This window comes from Scardinius erythrophthalmus, assembly GCF_964197995.2.
Source record: "Scardinius erythrophthalmus genome assembly, chromosome: 19".
Lineage (NCBI taxonomy): Eukaryota > Metazoa > Chordata > Actinopteri > Cypriniformes > Leuciscidae > Scardinius > Scardinius erythrophthalmus.
The window spans coordinates 18,422,788-18,442,027 of NC_138239.1; the positions used below are offsets into that span (position 1 = coordinate 18,422,788).

General features: G+C 37.8%; 1 protein-coding gene across 1 annotated transcript; it reads right to left on the reverse strand.

Moving 5' to 3' along the window:
* Positions 1-1,944: 1,944 nt before the first annotated feature.
* rasgrp3 (RAS guanyl releasing protein 3 (calcium and DAG-regulated)) lies at positions 1,945-18,589 on the reverse strand. Its single transcript, XM_081347647.1, has 16 exons — positions 18,389-18,589; positions 17,841-17,943; positions 17,410-17,472; positions 13,333-13,464; positions 12,651-12,798; positions 11,494-11,667; positions 10,592-10,708; positions 9,923-10,198; positions 9,718-9,798; positions 9,022-9,135; positions 8,534-8,649; positions 7,529-7,676; positions 6,115-6,151; positions 5,661-5,810; positions 3,495-3,880; positions 1,945-2,076 (listed from the first exon to the last, which is right to left on the reverse strand). Exons 1-16 carry the CDS (start codon positions 18,456-18,458, stop codon positions 2,068-2,070), a joined length of 2,124 nt encoding a protein of 707 aa, XP_081203773.1. The 5' UTR covers positions 18,459-18,589; the 3' UTR covers positions 1,945-2,067.
* Positions 18,590-19,240: the final 651 nt, after the last annotated feature.

The window sequence follows — 19,240 nt, forward strand, 5'->3', positions numbered from 1 at the left end:
CAAATAATGTGTGGTCATGCGCAATGATTTGTTCAAATGATATTTAAAACACTTTATCAGTAACTCACCTATCAATAAGTGAAAGTAGAAACAACACTTATAAATCTCCCACAGGAGGTTCCTGTACGCCAAGGCTCTGAAAGTCATGCTTAAATTGTTAACATTAAAGGGATAGTTGGGCCAAAAAAAGAAAAGAAAAAAAATCAAATAGGTTTGGAACGACATGAGTTTGAGTAAATAATTACAGAATTTTTTGGGGGGTGAACGGTCCCTTTAAGTAGTACACTTTATATGCTAGAATCAGGTGTGTTCAATGCTCCTGGAGGGCCACTGTCCTGCAGAGTTCAGCTCCAATCCCAATTAGACACACCTCGGCCAGCTAATCAGGGTCCTGCTAGGCATACTAGAAATTTTCAGGCAGGTGTGTTGAGCCAAGTTGGAGCTTAACTCTGCAGGACCGTGTTTGGACACGTCTGTGCTACATCAAATGAAAAATAAATTAATTTTGCACGTGCATTTAACACCTCTCATCTGATATCTGACACAATTCAAACACTGCTTATGCATCATATCATCAGATATAAACAGATGAGAGCAGAATCAATAGCACAGTATTAAAATACTCTGAGAATGACACTGGCAACAGGTAAGCGCTCACAGTACTAAACATGAAGGGTTCAGGATATCTTTATCATGAGCCACTGGCATCTAAACATTCATTCTGTAATCATTTATTTCCTCGCATGTTGTTTCACACCATACAACTTTTTATAAAAGAGAGCAGCTCACAAAAGAAAGCAATGAATGTCAATGGCAACCATGAAACTGTTCAAGCTCCAAAAATAAAGACCAAAAACACCATTCTTGTCCATACGACTTGTGTCAAGTCTGCTAAAGCCTTTTATAGGTCTGTGAGAGGAATACACTGAAATTTAAGTTGAAAAATCTTTTCTGACAGACATGGTCACCGTTCACTTTCATTGTATGAAAAAGAGCAGACACTTGCTGAAATTCCTTTTGTTTTCCACAGAAGAAAAACTTGGGTTTCAAAAGCTATGAGGGTGAGTAAATAATGTCAGAATGTTCATTTTTGGGGCCTTTTAAATCTATAATTGTGGTGCCAGAAGAGCATCTAATCCTCAAAGACTTACTATAATCACTGTTTGTCTTATTTGATCTGCTGATCCATCTGTGGTTTCTGACTCTCTCTCTCTCTCTCTCTCTATATATATATATATATATAACTAACAGACACACACACACACACACACACAGTCTTAAAAAAAAGAAATTAAATACGGCCTGTCCCTTCCGAGCCTTTTGGGCTCTAACTGAGCTGAGATATCTGAGTGTCAAACTTATTTCACAACATATGTCGCTGAAGGACGCTGTGTTGCCTTGATGATGGACTATCAATGGACTCACCTGGCACTTAGCAACAGAGGCCATACATTTTTTTAAATGATATTTTGATGGTCTTAAAACTCAACGTACCTTCCACTTCTGATCATAATGTGTCGCAGGGTAACACATAAATGAAGTTAGTGTTTTAATATTCTGACATACACAAGTTTGTCTTCATCTTTCCCTCGTGCCAGTTCCACCTTCAACTTCAGACAACCAGAATGTGACCATTCATTGTGTCCTTTCCACGTAGTGTTTTTGGAGAACGAAAACCAGAGCGTGCGTTGAAACCACGTCAATGGCATTCCTTAAATACTCTTTCTCACACATCTATTATGATGCTGATGCATCCATCACATCAGCTTCTTCCAGTGATTCTCCGTTAGGTTTCCAACCTGTCTGCTACAGTCTGATACACAGGACAGCACAGCACAGTCACTCTCTGTTTAGTCCGAGACCTTTCCTTTGATGCAACCCTTCCCCCAGTTTAGTCAACGGGTTGCTTGCCACCCCTCTATTGCTGCGGCTGTAGAAACAGTGGCCCTATTCCTGATCCACTGGAGGCATTAGGCACCTCAGCACGCCCCCTAGAGAGGAGAGCCCTCTGGGCCGTGGTCCTGACAGACTCCAGGGTGTCCTGCATGGGCCCACAGAGCGGTCAAGTCAGCTGATCTGAAAACACAGTGGAAGATCATGAAGACACCCGAAAAATAAATAGTGTTAAAATTTCAATATGGATTTGGGATCTCTGTGACTTCGGGAAGTAAACAAACACCTAGTAACCACACTGAACACCCTAGCGATAGCATAGCAATGCCCTGGCAACCATTCTAGAATCATGGAGGCCACTTCTGTGGCAAGGCAAGTGGCAATCGCACTTTCTTAAGAAAATGTAAAAAATAATAATAAATAAATCAGACATTCTATTACTGGGTTTTCTTCAACTATGAGAACAGTGGATCTTCAGAAAATAAACATTTGTCTGGTAAATACTGTTTGTTCAACAGCATACACTAACAGCATTTTTTTTATATTTTTTATAAATTAATATTTTTTTATTTAGCAAGAATGCATTAAATTGATCAAAGTTGACAGTTAAGACATTTATGATGTAAAAAAAATTCCATATTAAATCCATGCTGTTCTTTTGAACTTTCCATTCATCAGAGAACCCTTGAAATAACGGATCATGGTTTTGATTATTTGATCATCTTATCATTCATAATAATAAGAAATGTGTCTTAAGCACAATCAGCATATTAGAAGGATTTCTGAAGGATCATGACATTTTTCTAATTTTATTCTAAAATAAATTTGTTAGTTTTAATTGTAAATAAATCCATATCTGGTACAAAAAAATATTAAAAATAATTAAAAACTACAATTATTATCATTATTGTTTTATATTTTCACCTAAAAAGGTTAAAAACCAAACCAACATGCTAAACATAATAAAACATGCGTATCCATAAACTGCTCACCTAAAAAATAAATTCTACATTGTAACCCTGACAGGTGCGTCAGCGGTTTAATCCCTGTGTGTCAAGTGACCCTGGCTTTTTTAAAGCCCGTTCTATAAATAACACAGAGAATATCTGAATTTAACAAACATGGCAACACAATCCGGGTCACACATACGCTCTGCATTTTAACCCAAAACAAGGTGTCTGCCACGTCCTAAAATAACAGCCTAGAGCCTTAGTGCTACTCCATATGTATGCCCATCAGTGTTAGTGTTGAGGTGCTCTCGGCCCTGCGGCCTCTGATCAAGATTATCTCTAGAGCGACGTGAGAAGAGGCCAGACCGCAGAACCTTGGTGTTTCCATGGCAATGGCTGAGCGAAGTTTCAAGATGTTCCAAGGCCTTGAGAGAGGCAAGAAGTGATGGATGAATTAAAAGCAGTGAAACAAGAAGGTGGTTTGTGGGATTCACAAGGTCTTCCTGCTCAAACAAGTGTGAGTCATCTTTGTCATCTCATAGAACATGTTTTTGGGAAGTGTTTTTCCAGCACACTGAATTTTTAACTATTCTAAATAGTTACTGGATCATTTCTTCTTAATTCAAATGTGCTTTTTTTTTTCAACCGTACCTCAGAGGTCCTGGTTTTGTTGATATGTTGTTCTGTGAGTCCATTCTGCTGTGACTCTTCGCTGTGCTCCTGTGAGTTCCTGCTGTTCCTCGTCCCTGCCGAACTCTGTGTGTCATTCTCCCAGCGGGCAAAGCCTTTGCTCTTGGATGCTTTGCGATGTGGCCTGTACCTCATTTTAGGAAAGGTGTGTGACCCGCTGTCAGCAACGGCAGCCCAGCCGTTCTCAGGCCAAAGTGGTTCTGTCTGTGTTGCCTGACTGGTGGTGGCTCTCTGGAGCCGCACTGAGATGCGCTGGGCTGAACCGGTCATCAGAGTGATGGACTTTCCCTCCAGGTCAGAGCTTGACGATGGCGACACAGCAGGGAATGTAAACACCTCATCATCATCTGTGCAATGACAAGACAGTAGTATGAGTATGGTAGCAAAGAGAATGTTTTTGTATTGTTTTCCATTTAAACATTCCAAAGACAAGATAAATTGAATTGCACAAATGTGTAAGGGAAAAAAAATATTTCAAAGAATATATCTTGATTTACGTTTATTTTTCTCACGCGACTGGCAAATGTTTTTTCCCTCTAAATTTTGATTTATGTTTAAAACTAGAAAAAAAAGTCTTCTCTGAAAGCAATGGTTACTTCACCGCTGGCAAAATAGGTTTTCAATAAAACTTGGCTGCCTATACAGTAGAAAGGCGAAAAAATGAAATCTGTGCTACCTCCCTAGAGAAAACAGAGAAAAAAGGCTGCTGTCTTCCCTTTTGCAAAATAGGTAGGAAAACCAAAGTCCCTTTTAAGGAAAGTCTGTTCACTCGGCGGCTATATTTGCAACACCTCCGGGCAGCTATTTGGGGCCTCTAAGACCAAGTCCTATCTATCCTGAAATCTCAAAAACTGCTTGCCGAACTTATATATTTCAAATCAGCAACAAAATCTGACATAAACTGTCCCATAAATGCTGTTTCTTATGATCAATTAGAGTTAAAAAAATCTTGTTTTTCAGGCTAGAGGAGCCAATGGGCATGTGCAGTCCGAAGCACGAGTCTCAGGTTTATATGGGAAGCGGAGATTTAACAGCAGCTGCAGTGACGCAATGACTTCATTAATCGGCGATTGGCTCTTTTACTTAGAAGGCGGGACCATTCCGCCATATTTCGAGTTGTGGTTTTTCCTATTCATAAGTAATAGGAGTGAACCGTCTTTCTATTTCTATAGTCTTTGGGAAAACTTAAACAACCATAATGCACTGGGCATGCTGCCATCCAAGGCCACTCCTACCAGTCTGCAATAGATACGCTTGACCAGAGTCAAATACCGCCTTTCTTAAGCAGAAAATAGTTCTTAGCAAACTTTTAGTCGTAAAGGTGTTGACTTGTTTTGTTCCCAGATGCAAGAATTCAAAGAGTGCAAAGAATCATAAATATGGGGAGAACGCCATTACGGAAAATCTGAAAAACCACAGTGTTTGTAGTCAACATTTTAAATGGACTCTCTACGAAGGGCATAGCCCTTGAAGTGGAGACTCGGTGTGTGTCATAGTAAAGCCGTTTGGAACGCACTTGACGAAGGGAGCAATGAAAGACCATGTAATTTCCTCATCAGCTTCACATGGAATGTTACCACGACAAAGCTAGGCAACGACAACAGGAATATCTTATTATTGCTGTTAATATGATCCAAATAAATGTACATTTATAATGACGTTTTTAAAATATGCTTTATGTGTGTGTGTTCCCGATCTGCTCTTAACTTCATAAGTCAAGCATTAAACACATAAAGTGAGGACTTGTCACCCTGGGTCACATGACCATAAACGATTAAACTACTTCCATGAAGTGACCACCGCCCTTTGCTATCAGACTTATGGAAGTGAATATCTCGGTCCATGAAACACGGAGAACGAGTAATCATTGTTCATTTACATGTACTGTTCTACTGATAATGTATCAATACAAAGCAAGTTTAAAATCTATCACTTTCAGTTTTGCTTCTTAATAAGATATTAAGATGGAATTGAGGCAAAATAGTAATTATCAAAAATAATGTTTTTTTTTTGTCTATGTGTGAGTGTGTGTGTGTGAGAGAGAGAGAGAGAGAGAGATCACCCTCATTTATGAATGTTTACTCTGAGATAAGCAGATGGTGATGTACTGTACATGTGTGTTTTCACCTTTGCAGGTGGGCAGGTTGGGGCTGCTGGGTAAAGAGCTGTGTGTAAGCACTCCAGGAGACACGCTACCCAGCGATGTGGACCGAGGAAGACGTCGGCACGCCAAAACCAGCAGCTCACGACACTGTTTATGACAGTTCACTCCACAGTCTAAAAACAATACGATTCAATTTAACAAAGTGTGCATTTACCTACATACTGTATATATATACAGTATATGAGACTGTATAAGAACAACAACAAAAAACTGTACTGAAAATTTATATTACACACATGCATGGGACAGATGTTATAGATGAGACAGATGTTTCTATCTGTTTGTTTTAGAATGTTTAACAAACCACTAATATCAACTAACTTAACAGCAAAAAGAAACTATTAGTGAATTTCCAAGATTAGTGGCCAGTTCAAGCATCAACATCTATTGTGATTTGCTCTATTTATTTCTTTTTACCTTTGCACTTGTATCCTTGTTTAATAATTCCCCAGAGCTGAAAACATGGACCACGGGGTGAAGAGGAAGGGCATGAAGAGGACAAAACGGAGAGAGAGAAGCATATGAGTAAATATGAATTGGGGACAAAAGCAGCAGGTTTATGCTGTATTTGAGTTCATGGTTTTCTGTACACAGACCCATGTGTAATAAACAGGATACTTCCACACGTTGCACCCTTCCTGTGCAATACAGTGTGAGAGAAGGTGGATTTGTGTGTGTGTCTGAAAGTCTGTTTAAAAGAATGTGTGTGTGTTAACTCAGCGGATTCCTGTCTCACCATCTGTGTAAATACAGAACAATCTGAACAGCAGTGACCATGACTAAACACTCACTGTAGTGTATACACTCACTCTAAAGTTCATCATCCCACAGTATTCAGCATTATGCCAACAGGAAATTGATGCATTTACTACGAAAGACACAATTTTGTACAAATCTTATGTGTGTGTAGGGCTGGATGTCACCTTGGTCAACTGAATTTTTTCTTTTTGTACAATATATTATTAATATATATTATGTGGTTTTATATCTGTGTGTTTGCACTATATTTTAAAAAAATAAATTCCACTTTGTTTGATATTTTGTTACATAATTCAAAAACATTATCCAATGTACCTCTTTCTGGAGGAAATATACTACCCTTCAAACTTTTGGATGAATTGAGCGGTTTAGTGCAAATTTTCTGAAGACACGATTGCTTTATATGACGAACAAATTGAATTTAGACGTTTACTGCTCAGTTCATATGGATTAGTTTTATGATCTCTTAACAAACTTTTTGAAGTGTCAAAGAGGTAGTTGTGTAGCTGTCAATGGAGGGACAAAGCTCTCAGATTTCATCAAAAAGATCTTCATTTGTGTTCCGAAGATGAACAAAAGTCTAATGGGTTTGAGTAATTAATGACATCATTTTTATTTATAACCATCCCGTTAATATTTTTGTGGAAACCAAGATATATTTTTCAGGATTCTTTGATGAATAGAAAGTATTAATTTCTTAAAAATAAAATAAAAATGTAACTAACCACAAACTTCTGAACGGTAGGTTTATTTATTTTTACAGTCAGTCACTTGGCCTGCAAGCAATGGCAAAAATCTTGGGAGTGAGAAACAGCTAAACGCTGTGGTTGAGGTTGGATTAACCTTTAAACACTGTCTGCATGATTCAGTGATGTTGTGGTAAACTCCTGTTAGGTGTGCTTGTTTGCACACAGTCACACTGCTGAACACCTCAGACGACTTCTACTGCACTTTAGTCACAGAGAGTATCTTTGCATAAGTGTTGCACAAAATACATTAGCAACTGTGCTGATGTGAAAGGAAAGGAGTACATTTTGTTGTTCTTTATGAGCCTAATAAAATCAGCTCTTACAAATCCAGCGCAGTGTTCACAGAATGTTGGCTTCAGGTAGGTCATCTCCTGGAAGTTGTGAATAAACCCAGGACCCATCTTACACTGCAGCAGCGGGTTGGCACGCAGGAAATACGCCATCATCTCATCCTTACTGATCAATCCATCCCTGGACAAAAACAGAAAGAGATAATCATGATTTCCTCCATGCAGCTCATTAAACAGTCAACAACAACTCTTCCTTTGCTAGAGTGCTCTTCCTGTGTCACAAGAGGTACTACAGTATCTAAATAGAACCAGCGTGAGCGCAGGAGCTCAGGCGAAATGCATGCAGTCACACACCAGTAATGCGGTTTGAGCGCTGTACTGCTAAGATAAACCACAGAGGACGCCTGGGGAATTTCTGAGTGTGTGTGAGAGTCTTTGCGTGCCTGATGCTGTGCGTCCTTCGCTGGGAGGCATGACCTTCAGCCTTTTAACAGTGCTGCAGGTAACCCACACTGAGCAGCAGCATGTCCTGAAGTGGCTACACCGTACACATGCTGCATTTTTAACCTCGCATTAAAAATAAATACATAAACATTTTACATGCTATTTGCATTTATCCAATGATACAGAAAGCATCAGGCTCAAAAATACGCCGTATTTTCAAAAATGCACAAAAACACTGCACTTCAGTGCTCTTTAAAAATGTATAACTGTTGTTTAAATATTACATCACGGTGTTGTGTAGTCTGCGCACCATGCTCTGCTTCATTTGCAGCGATAAAACATACTTACGAATTTAGCACGGTTGAGAAGAACCCTTTAAGGAATTTCCATACACATTACATTGACCCTGTCAGAATTGAGACTATGTACTGAAAATGTGTCTCCTCCAATATCACTGAATCTCTGCCCAGGCTTATAAAGGATCACTGACACAGACTATGAGCAGCTCTCGCCAAGAAACGCTATTAGCAGTTTGGCACTGCAGGGGTTTGTTACAAGAATCACACATTTCGTGTGTGTGCGTTTCCTACTTACTGGTCTTTATCAAGCACGCAGAAGGAATCGAGGAAAGGGAAATTTGCTGCGATACTCTCAAAGTCTTCCTGAGATATATATCCGTCATGGTCGTGGTCATAGTTTCGAAAGACAGACTTTAAATGCAAAAAAACAAACAAAAAAACAGGAATACACAAATTTAGTGACTGTGATGCAATGAGCAAAAGCTAAATACATACATAAATCTTCTGTTAAATTATCTTATTCTTTGCATGTGGCATAGAAATGTGCATTGATATAATCTACCATATAACCCGATTTATCTAATAATAAACCATTCATGGTTTAGAATGAAGAAGTTAGCAGTCACTGAAATATGCTTGACATAATCAGCCCCTTATATTCAAAGCCTGACCTGGCTTTATGGAACTAGAAAACAATCTGTGACATTTGTACATTTATATAGGACATGAAAAGGTTTTTAATATCATAAATGTCTGTGAGTATTGTTGTTGACAATATCTTACATCCACGACCTTCCTGATGTGTTTGTTGACCACTGAAGGATCTGGTTTGGTTGTGACCCCAGAGGCCCAATCCAGTGGAGCCAGAGGTTTGTTGGGTGTTGTTGGAGATGTTGGCTGCAGAAAAACACGGATGTTATAAAATCGATAATGTTCTTTGCTAATCTTTTTACAAAAGAAACCCTTTCCAGCTAAAACTCTTTGAGAGAGGAGGAAACCAGTCAATATTTAGTGACCACAATATCAAATGTGTTTCAGTGAAAGATAAATCTTGTGAAATTTTTCACTTAAATGACCCAAACATGTTGAATGTTTGGGGTTTTAATGCTTAAAAAAAAATTATGTTCATCAAGGCTGCATTTATTTGATCAAATAATGAATAATATTTTGAACTGTTTTCCATTTGAATATTTTAAAATGTAATTTATTCCTGTGATGGCAAAGCTGAATTTTCAGTCTTCCTTCCTGATCCTTCAGAAATCATTCTAATATGCTAATTTGGTGCTAAAGAAACATTTCTTTTAATATTACTGAATGTTGCAAACAGTTGTGCTGCTCAATATTTTTTGTGGGAAAAAAACAAACATTTCTTTTTAAATACAAATCTTTTGTAAATTTCTTTGCCACTTTTGATCAATTGAATGCATCCTGAATAAAAATATAAATTTCTTTTGAACAGCAGCCGTACAGCCATCTTACCTGAGATTTGGGGTTACGGGGTTCTCTGAGCAAGGACAGCTCATAAATTTCATCCTCTGTGTAGTACAGATCCAAGGACAGCTTTACACAAACAGACATAAAATTAAATTATAACCACTAATTTCCCTAGAGGGTAAAACCACTGTAATTCAGACTTTAACTGTGTATGCAGATTTGCGACCACAGATGTGTGAGCTGAACTCACAGTGAGCAGGTAGATCAGGTCCATGTTGGGCTCCACCTGAGCCACAGCACTCTGCAGGGACACCAGCTCATTAAAGGTGAGATACAGCTGCTGCATCTTCACGATGTTCACTTTCCCATCCTCCACCCAGTCCGGGAAGACCACGTGCACGGCGATCAGGTCCTTCAGATGAACGCCTAGGATCGGGATCTTAAACCCTTCGCTTTCACTGAAGGCTTTGCGGTAAGCACAGTAATTACCGTTTGACGAAACCAGCTCTGTCATTTCATTCCAGATCTGTCAATATCAAGAGAAAATGACAGTTCCTGAAATTAATCAACCTTTTCTGTTATATGTTCTAGATATCGCATCTGACCATTTGTTTGTTTTTTCTTAGTGCATTTCTCATATACTAGCTTTTTAGACACTTAAATTACACCCTAAAATATATTTATAACAAAACATTTTCTTACAGCCAGTTTCACTTCTCTGGGCCATTTTAGAAATACTTTTTCTTGTATTTCTCGTATGATTATGTCTAAAATGTTCCCAAAAAGTGACGTGACATCAACTCCCTCAGCAGTGGGAGTTGGTCTTCAATGACAACTTGACTTTATGGAAAAGGGAGTGAATAGTTTCTTTATAATTCTTAGAGGAACTAAACAGCTGTTTTTGCAGTGAATGTTGCACCTTGGTGACCTCTGGGCTGAGGTGAGAATGAGTTTCCTTCAAGCGGGAAATAGAGCTGTGACTCAGACCCCCGACCACAGCCATCAGTGTATTAAAGTTCTGCAGGTGGAGCAGTTTCTGGAAGAGACAAAAAGAGACAGACAGATCGTCAGACAGACAGATGGATAGACGCATAGATAGCTTTGATCCATTAGTTCACATATGATCTATGGTTTTCATTTACAGCATAATTGCACAAGTGCTGGCTGATCTCATAAAAGCACAGCGCTCCTTTATTACTGAAGCTCCAGCAACTCGACAGCTCGACACTTAACATCTATTAGCTGACACGGATCATGCCCAGCAGGCCTTAAAACATATACTAAAAGCACAGGCTTTGTACTGAAGGGATGCCTGGGTGCTCTTCACAATAGAGGCGTTTCATACACCCCCGGCGGCGTGAGAGCAGGCAGGCGGTTCCGCACTCTTTCGCTGGCAGACATTAACATATCAAAGGGCCTGGAAATGTCATCTAGCTGCTTTCAGAACACACTAACAGAAACTAGTTTGCTGGGTGAAGGGTCTCGCATTTGCGTAAATCAACGTACAGACAGCGTCTCGCATCAGTGTGTTGCCCAGGATGCATTTATTCTCATCAGTTATTCAATCTTTTCATGAGCTTCATCACCTTACATTATGTTACATTTAGTTGCATTTCCTGTACTTTGATTTACTTTCATACGTTTCATTTATTTCTTGCTCTGGTGTTATTATATATTACATTAATGCTTTACATTAAACAAGTTAATAAACTTTCATAAATACAGATAATAGGTTAGATAATCTCTGATCTGCTTCTCTGAATAATTTGTATTACTTAAATGTGTCTATCTTTGTCAGACATGAAGATGAATGTATGTTACCTGTGCGACATGGATGTATTTGTTGATGACCTCTGCTCGGTGCTGAGGGGTGAGTTTACTGAGAACCATCAGCTGAACCCACTGAGAGATCCCATTAAACAAAGCGATGGAGCGCTCTAATGTGGGGTTATCTACTAGACAGCCATGAATCACGTAACTCTGGTAATCTGTGAACTGAGGACATACACATATTGAGACATATTCATACTTTAAAAAAAAACTGACTAACTTAACAACATTGAAACATGAAAACAGTTCATGTTTTCAATATGTCACATGAAAGCAGTTGAAGCAGTTTCAAAGAGGCACAACTTTTCCAGTAACAAGTAACTTTTTGCAACTAGTAAAGGTATAGGTGACCTTACGACATTATCGATTAGTATAAATATGTTTAATTAAATGGTCAGTCCAATTGGATTCTTTCCAGTGAATCGGTTCATCCTAAACAGTCATCAGTTGGAAAGTTAAAATTATTTTAGAGAATTGAATCATCTTTAATAGCCCCCTCTCTGTCTCGAATGTCAAATTGGAAAGTCCAATTCATTTGTTTGTATGGTTACTGTAACATAAAAAGTAAAAATACTAGATGTGTTTTGTACATAAAATAGATAAATAAAAATATGATTTACTGATTCATTCTAGTGAATTGGTTCACCTTAAATGGTCCACTCTCACATACAGTATATAGCTTTTGAAAGTCCAATTCATTCTAGTGAATTGTTTGGTTAATTTAAATAAACAATTGGTTGATTCAAGCTCATGTTGCGAACTGTTAATGTAAGACTGGAAGACACAATGAAAACAAACTACTTTTGATTTATATGCCATGGCTTTTAAGAGCTTCTATCACATTATTTTTCCAAAGCTTAACACTGATTTAGAAGGGAGCAATGGATAAAGGAAGGATGTTTGCTAGTTAACTAAAAAAAATACTTGAGTGTTAGCTGCTAAGAATAACAATGTAGGGCGATGGAAAAAAATCAGCAGAGCTGATAAGAGAACTAAAGTGTGTTCTCATATGCATAGTCGTTTTCTTTCTATATCACAGAAACAAACACACACACGCATTATCTTCACTGACGTAAGTCCTCTACAGCTGCTGGCTTTCCCAGGTGAAAGAAACACTCTATTTTTCCATTTCCACTGTGCACACTAACCGATATCCTCCTGATGGACTTGTACTCTAAGAAGGTGAGATGTTCGGCCAACTCAATGGGTTCCAGGTGATCAAACAGCAGTGACGCTTTGCCCTTCTTCACCTGCTTCTTTCGCTGAGTCAGTTTACGCATCCAGTCATACGAGGGGCTGAAGGAACAAACATGTTTTAACTGTTTTATGTTCATTTATAGTGCATCACTAAACAATTCATTAAATCTGTTATATTTACGGATTATTATATAATATTCTCTAAAAATAACAATAATAATGTTAATTGAATGTAATATTAGAAAACGGAACATCTTCTATGTAAAGTCACACTGTAGGCTACAAACAAAAACATTTGTTTACGCTCATTACCCTGATACGACAAGACACCTGTCATAATCACAGAAGAAAATCATTAAATAATCGAAGGAAATGTAAGGTGCCATTTAGTGTTAATTAGTGACAAAAGACAAGCACGTAATGCTCTATGCAATCATTTCCACATAATCGGAATCAGTGATTAGAACACATGCACATTAGTTTATTAAAAGGGTAACATTTAAATTTATAGCAATGTATTTTCATTTCAATCAAAAAGGTAGTCATGATTAAAGCCACATAGGTCAATAGTAATGAGACAGTCAATGATCTGCATGATCACTGTGAGTGTTTGTGTGTTGCGACGACACTCACATTGTAGAAATGTCAAGTAGTTTAATGTGCTCGTCTCCACCCAGCTGAGCGGCTGCATCTCGAAATTCTTCTGTAAGACGGATCAAACCTAGATCCAGATCAAACTCGGCAGGGAATTCAGCTATCCAGTACCTATACACACAGGTACAAAGTGTACAAATGGTTCTCCATATTTAAAACAATGTTTTTATATATTTTTTTCTACTCCACTTGATTTTGTTGTCATTTCAGGAAAAAAAAGGCAACCTGCATGTTGTAACTGCAGATTGATGTATTGCTTTTTACATCGTAAATCAGTTTTAAACCAGAAGCTCCTACTATATCAGCACTGTTCTAGCTGCCATGTTTAATTCTGTTTGTTGTCAGGTAACATTCGAAACTGCAGGCTTGAGAAAATGTTCAAACACTTTATCACCGTGCTTACTTGTGGGGAAACGTGACCTTGAAGCACAGTTGGTCTGGACCACAAATGCAAAACATAGAAACAGCTCACGACTCGGCAAACATTTGTTTTGTTGGTCTGTGTTAATTAAACTCATCTTACCCTTACAAAAAAGTACTGAGGTGGCACCATGGCACAGTGGTGGCATAAGATGGTACTTTTGATGCAAGGATTACCATATTTATTTGCAGCAACATAGTGTTTAGATGGCACTTCATTGTATTTTAAAGCTGTTGTTCTCAACTGGTATGTTGTGAATCAAAAAATGCAATCCAGGTCTATCCTAGGTTGCTGACAACAAAGAAGAAGAAAAAACACTAAATGCTAATATACAATAATAATAATAATAATAGTAATAAAAACAACTAACTATATAATCCTACACAGTTAGGATATTTTACAAAATGACCTTTAAACGGGAGGAAAAAATGCTTCCTGTTTTTTCCCTCTTTTGTTGTTGAATTTAAAGGGATAGTTCACCTAAAAATGTAAATGTTGTCATCATTTACTCACCCTCATGTAGTTCCAAATCTGTATGAATTTCTTTCTTCTGTTGAACACAAAAGAAGATATTTTGAAGAATGTTGGTAACCAGACAGTTGACGGCACCCATTGACTTCCATAAACAACTTGAGGGTGAGTAAGTGATGATAATTCTTTATTTTTGAGTGAACTATCCCTTTAAAGATGGTGCATCCAATGTGCTACAATATTTTGGCAAATTAGGGCAAATTTGACAGATTGTGTACATGCCCAAAACATTAAACAACATAAAACTAATGTATATTGAGGACCAATTCAGCCTATTAGAATGACTTCTGAAGGATCATGTGACACTGAAGACTGGAGTAATGATGCTCAAAATTCAGCTTTGCCATTACAGGAATAAATTACATTTACTGATCAAAGAAATGCAGACTTTGAGAGCATAAGAGATGTCTCAAAACATAAAATAATCAGTAGAGCACCATGGCACATGTTATATAGAAAATTCTACCAGACTTATAGCCATAGCTTCATATGCACAGGTCTTGTTTATGTGGGGAAGTAGCTGATTTCCCACAGACCTCCTGAAACACAGCAACAACTCCAGGCTGATTGGAAATATCCAGTGAATATCAAGGCTACTTTTAAAATCAAGTAACGTTACCTTTCCCCTAGCAGGATGCAGTTTTACAAAACACTGACCTCCTTCATTTTGTGATGTTTTTGTTTTGGTGACTCTCACCGAGTCCCCGGAGAAAGGAACGGATGAAGCGTATTTATGTCAGATGCATGCCGTTTATCATAAATTATGTAGATGTTTTTGACTGCCGGACTCACTAAGGGCACTGAGACATGAAAACACATTTCTTTTCTTGCTTTTTTTTTTAAGACATAAACATCAGCTAGAATGTGTGCCCAGCATGAGTCAGAGTGACAACATGCAGTTAGGAGGTAACAACCCAAGGGTCTTTGCATTGTGTACCAGTGCATATTTGTGAGACCAATGAGAGCAGGGGTCAGAAGGTCATAAGGCATTCAACTTTTATGCAACACCTTACACAACAATTTACACTGATAACGGATAGGTTACACTAACTACAAGTGCGTGCGGATTGGAAAGAGAGCAAACAGTTTATTTTTACTTTTGCGTCTCGTACCAAATTAGAGAAAAACTGTATATTTCAATTTTTTTCTAATTTAATACAATGATTTAAATTGCTAATTATATTATTTCTGTCATGACAACTCTCAGAGAAAACATTCAAATTTGGAATTATAGAATTAGTGGCACCCCTGGTAAATATGATCAAAGATGGCGGCAAAAAAATGTTGCATTGCTTATCCTTTTGATCTTTCATTCAAAAAACCTTTCATTGAAGAAAAAGAATTGAAAGTGAAATAAATGCTTATAAATAAATTAACTCTTAACTCTAAACAAAAAAATTCTAGGGGTGCCAATAATTGTGGCCAACGTGTTATGGAGAAAAAAAATTATTTCATAATGTGATTCCCCTCCCACTTTCAATTCTTTTACTTCAATGAAAGGTTATATTCACTATAATTCTGACCACAACTGTAACATACATGAAATATCCCCCATAGCAGATCTATAGAGGTGGTGCTTGGGAAGGTGGAGGGTTTCTGAAAGTGTGGTGAAGACTGCTACACTGCAACACTGCTGGTATTTGAGTGCTGAGTTGCAGCTTATTGGTCGCTAATGCAACAGCAACCAATCAGCTGCGCTATGTATGACGATTCAATTGCTACCAATATTAAAGGTGCATTGCGCAACATTTCATGTTAAAAATACCCGTTTTTCTAACCCATACATGCTTAAACAATTGCCTGATGGGCTGAATGAGCCCTTCTCTGATCACTGCGATTGCCTCTATAATCCTGTACAGTAAAATAAATAAGAAGGATTCGGGTCGGAATTTGAGACTGGGGATGACGTCATGAGCGTGCACACCTCTGGTTGCAGTTTCGCTTGTCGCCAGAGGGGGCATAGTTCTGCAAAAACTCAGAGACTTTCGCAATGCACCTTTAATGCATGTGTGTGTGTGTGTGTGTAATATCTGAGAGAGAAAAACTTACAATCCAAAATCTTACGATTTTGAAGTTTAAAACTATTGGATCTGCCCAGAGCCACTCTGGATCTGCCATAACCAATCGTTAACGTTTAGTCGTGATGTAACCCTACAACTCAAACTAGCGCACGACCTCAACGTCATCGTTCTCAGCCACTCCCTCTGTTCGCTGATTGGACCGGTAAAAATCTGGCCGGAGAAAACCCACGAATATACCGCAAACCCAGACGGAGTACTGAAGGAAAATTAAAATTGAGCGGAAGTACGTAGGAGGGTGGAGCCAGGCTAAATGCTATTTACTAGTGACCTAGAAATAGTGCAGAAATCTTAAATATCCTTATACATTTGGCAGACGCTTTTATCCAAAGCGACTTAGACTGCATTTCAAGGTTCACATTTACATTCTTATCAATTCTTGCTTTCCCTGGGAATCGAACCCATGACCTTGGCGTTGCAAGCGCCAACGCTCTACTGTTTCAGCTACAGAAAAGCGTATTAATTTTACATTTATTTGTCTAAAAGTTTTCAAAATTATAAAACCTGTTTAAAAACCTTGTTTATTCCCAGAAATGAATTAGATTTTGATTCCCAGATGATTCATTGTCTATTCTCAAAACAAATCCTGGTTTTGGTGAAGGCTGAGCGATAGATCTGAAAACAGGCAGGCAGATGTGAATAGAGAGGAAAAGAAAGGTGGCCTGAGGAGATGTGCTCTGTGAACAATGGATGGACAAAACGCTGATTCATTCTTTGTTGTGCGCTAAAACACAAAATGTCCACTGTGGACAAACGTCCATCTTTAGGAGCGATGCCTGTCCTTGTGACATCATCACTCTTCATGCTGAGCGCAGGCGACAGTCACGCAGCCTCCGGAGAAAAAGAGGAAGAACAGAAGGGGAATAAAAAAAACGAAAACACTAAATAATAGCCTCTTCACAACATGTTCTGCCACGGGGTTGTTGCTTAGCAATGCAAATAAACACTTTAAATCGTTCCGAAGAGGAAACTCATGGGGAATAAAGGGGTTGTTTATCTTGTTAAACGGAAGCTGTTTTTATTTACCTCATTAAATAACAGATCTTCAGTCGTGTCCGCTGGCAGTCATCTCCCCGACAGTCACGATACGTGATAGAGAGTCAAGGAGAATTAAACATGCTGGAGAATGAATGGATGTATACGCACATACAGTATGCACACAGAGCTAGACAGCTATGCAATTAATGAATGGCATTGCATTACAATAACATTCATTCAAGTGCCATTTATTTACAAGAAAGATAGCTGACGCACACTTTCAAGTAAAATATTTCACAAAAATAGATTTCTTGGGTTTTTAAACTAATTGAAATTATGACTAAGAAAAGCTTGGACTGGCGTCATTTCCTTAGAGATGCCTCTCTTGGTATCTACTGAGAGATCTAACAGCACACACTCACAAAAACGGATATCTACTGAAACATCACACACGCTCATACTGGTCTGCCACAGGATATATAATCAGAAGTTTCCCAGCGAGCTCAGTGGAGGACACATACCAGCGATGCATCAGCAGAAGGGTTCGAGGAAGCTGATTTTCATGCAGCTCTCCTTCATCATCTATAACAGAGAGAGACAGTAACAGAAAGAGGGATAAATATTATAAGAAATATAGATATAATAATTTAAATATATATATATATAATATAATACATAAGAAAAAATAGAATGTGAGTAATATATCTATTTGAATATAGCAGATATTAAAAAGAAAAAAACTATGACAATGATCAATTTGAGTCATTAATATGTTCATTCATTTTATGTATAGTAATCAGCAACTGTCTGTGATTAAGCAAACAGGGGTTAATAATCATACACAATCAAAGTAACCTATAATGGCATGATCAGCTGTGACCTATAAAAGTGGTGAATTATGGTGATTGATATGATCATGAATTTGAATAAACGTAAGATCTAGCAACAAATCTTGATGCACTAACAGATAAAATGTGGACAAATAATGGACAAAATGAAAGTTTTGCTATTTTTAGTGTTCACTCACCAAATGCATGAATGCAGGCGTCCAGCAGTAGCTCCAGGGAAGCAGCCTTCCCCAGCGTAAACGACCCCATGACCTCCCGTCCGACCTGACCTCACTGGGACATCCAGCTCTCTGCCATCAAGGCCACCCTCTCTCTCTCTCCTCTTTTCCTCTCTTCCACGTCTCCTCTCCCTTAAATGTGCTCAATGTGCTCAGCAGAACAATGGTTGACTGTGCCTCACTGCAGAAACAAACAAAACACTGTCAATAATTTAAAAAAAAAAAAAATAGTTACAGAAATATTTTATGAAGCCTTTCACATGCTTACACCAAGGGGCTTTATAGTGAATGAACTAATGAGGCATTATAGTGAATGAACTGATGCTGTTTTTACACTTTCTACGAATGCAGAACAAAACAGGTCCTAAAACTCTGACGTGAAGTCGTTTTTAAAACTTTTTTTTCTACAACAAATGGCCAGTGAAAAGAAGTGCCTAACCCTTAGAAAATGTTGATCATCAACCTCAGGTGGTCAAACTTAATATGATTCATTTCATTTTCCATTAATTTTATATGAGGCATGCTATTTTTGCTACATTTCAAAACAAACATAAAAAACATAAAATAAGAATTATTAAAGAAATACATTAAAAATATTATATTAAATATATATATATATATATATATATATATATTATAATTCAGAATTTAGTCTAAATTAATATATCACTTAGCAAGAGCTAGCTAGTTTGCGTGTGTAGTTATAGATACACTTAAATTAAATATTTTATATTAAATAAAATATTTGATATGATAAATTGAATTAAATTTTAAATACAAAATAATGTCTTGCAATAACTTAGGTATCAGAGT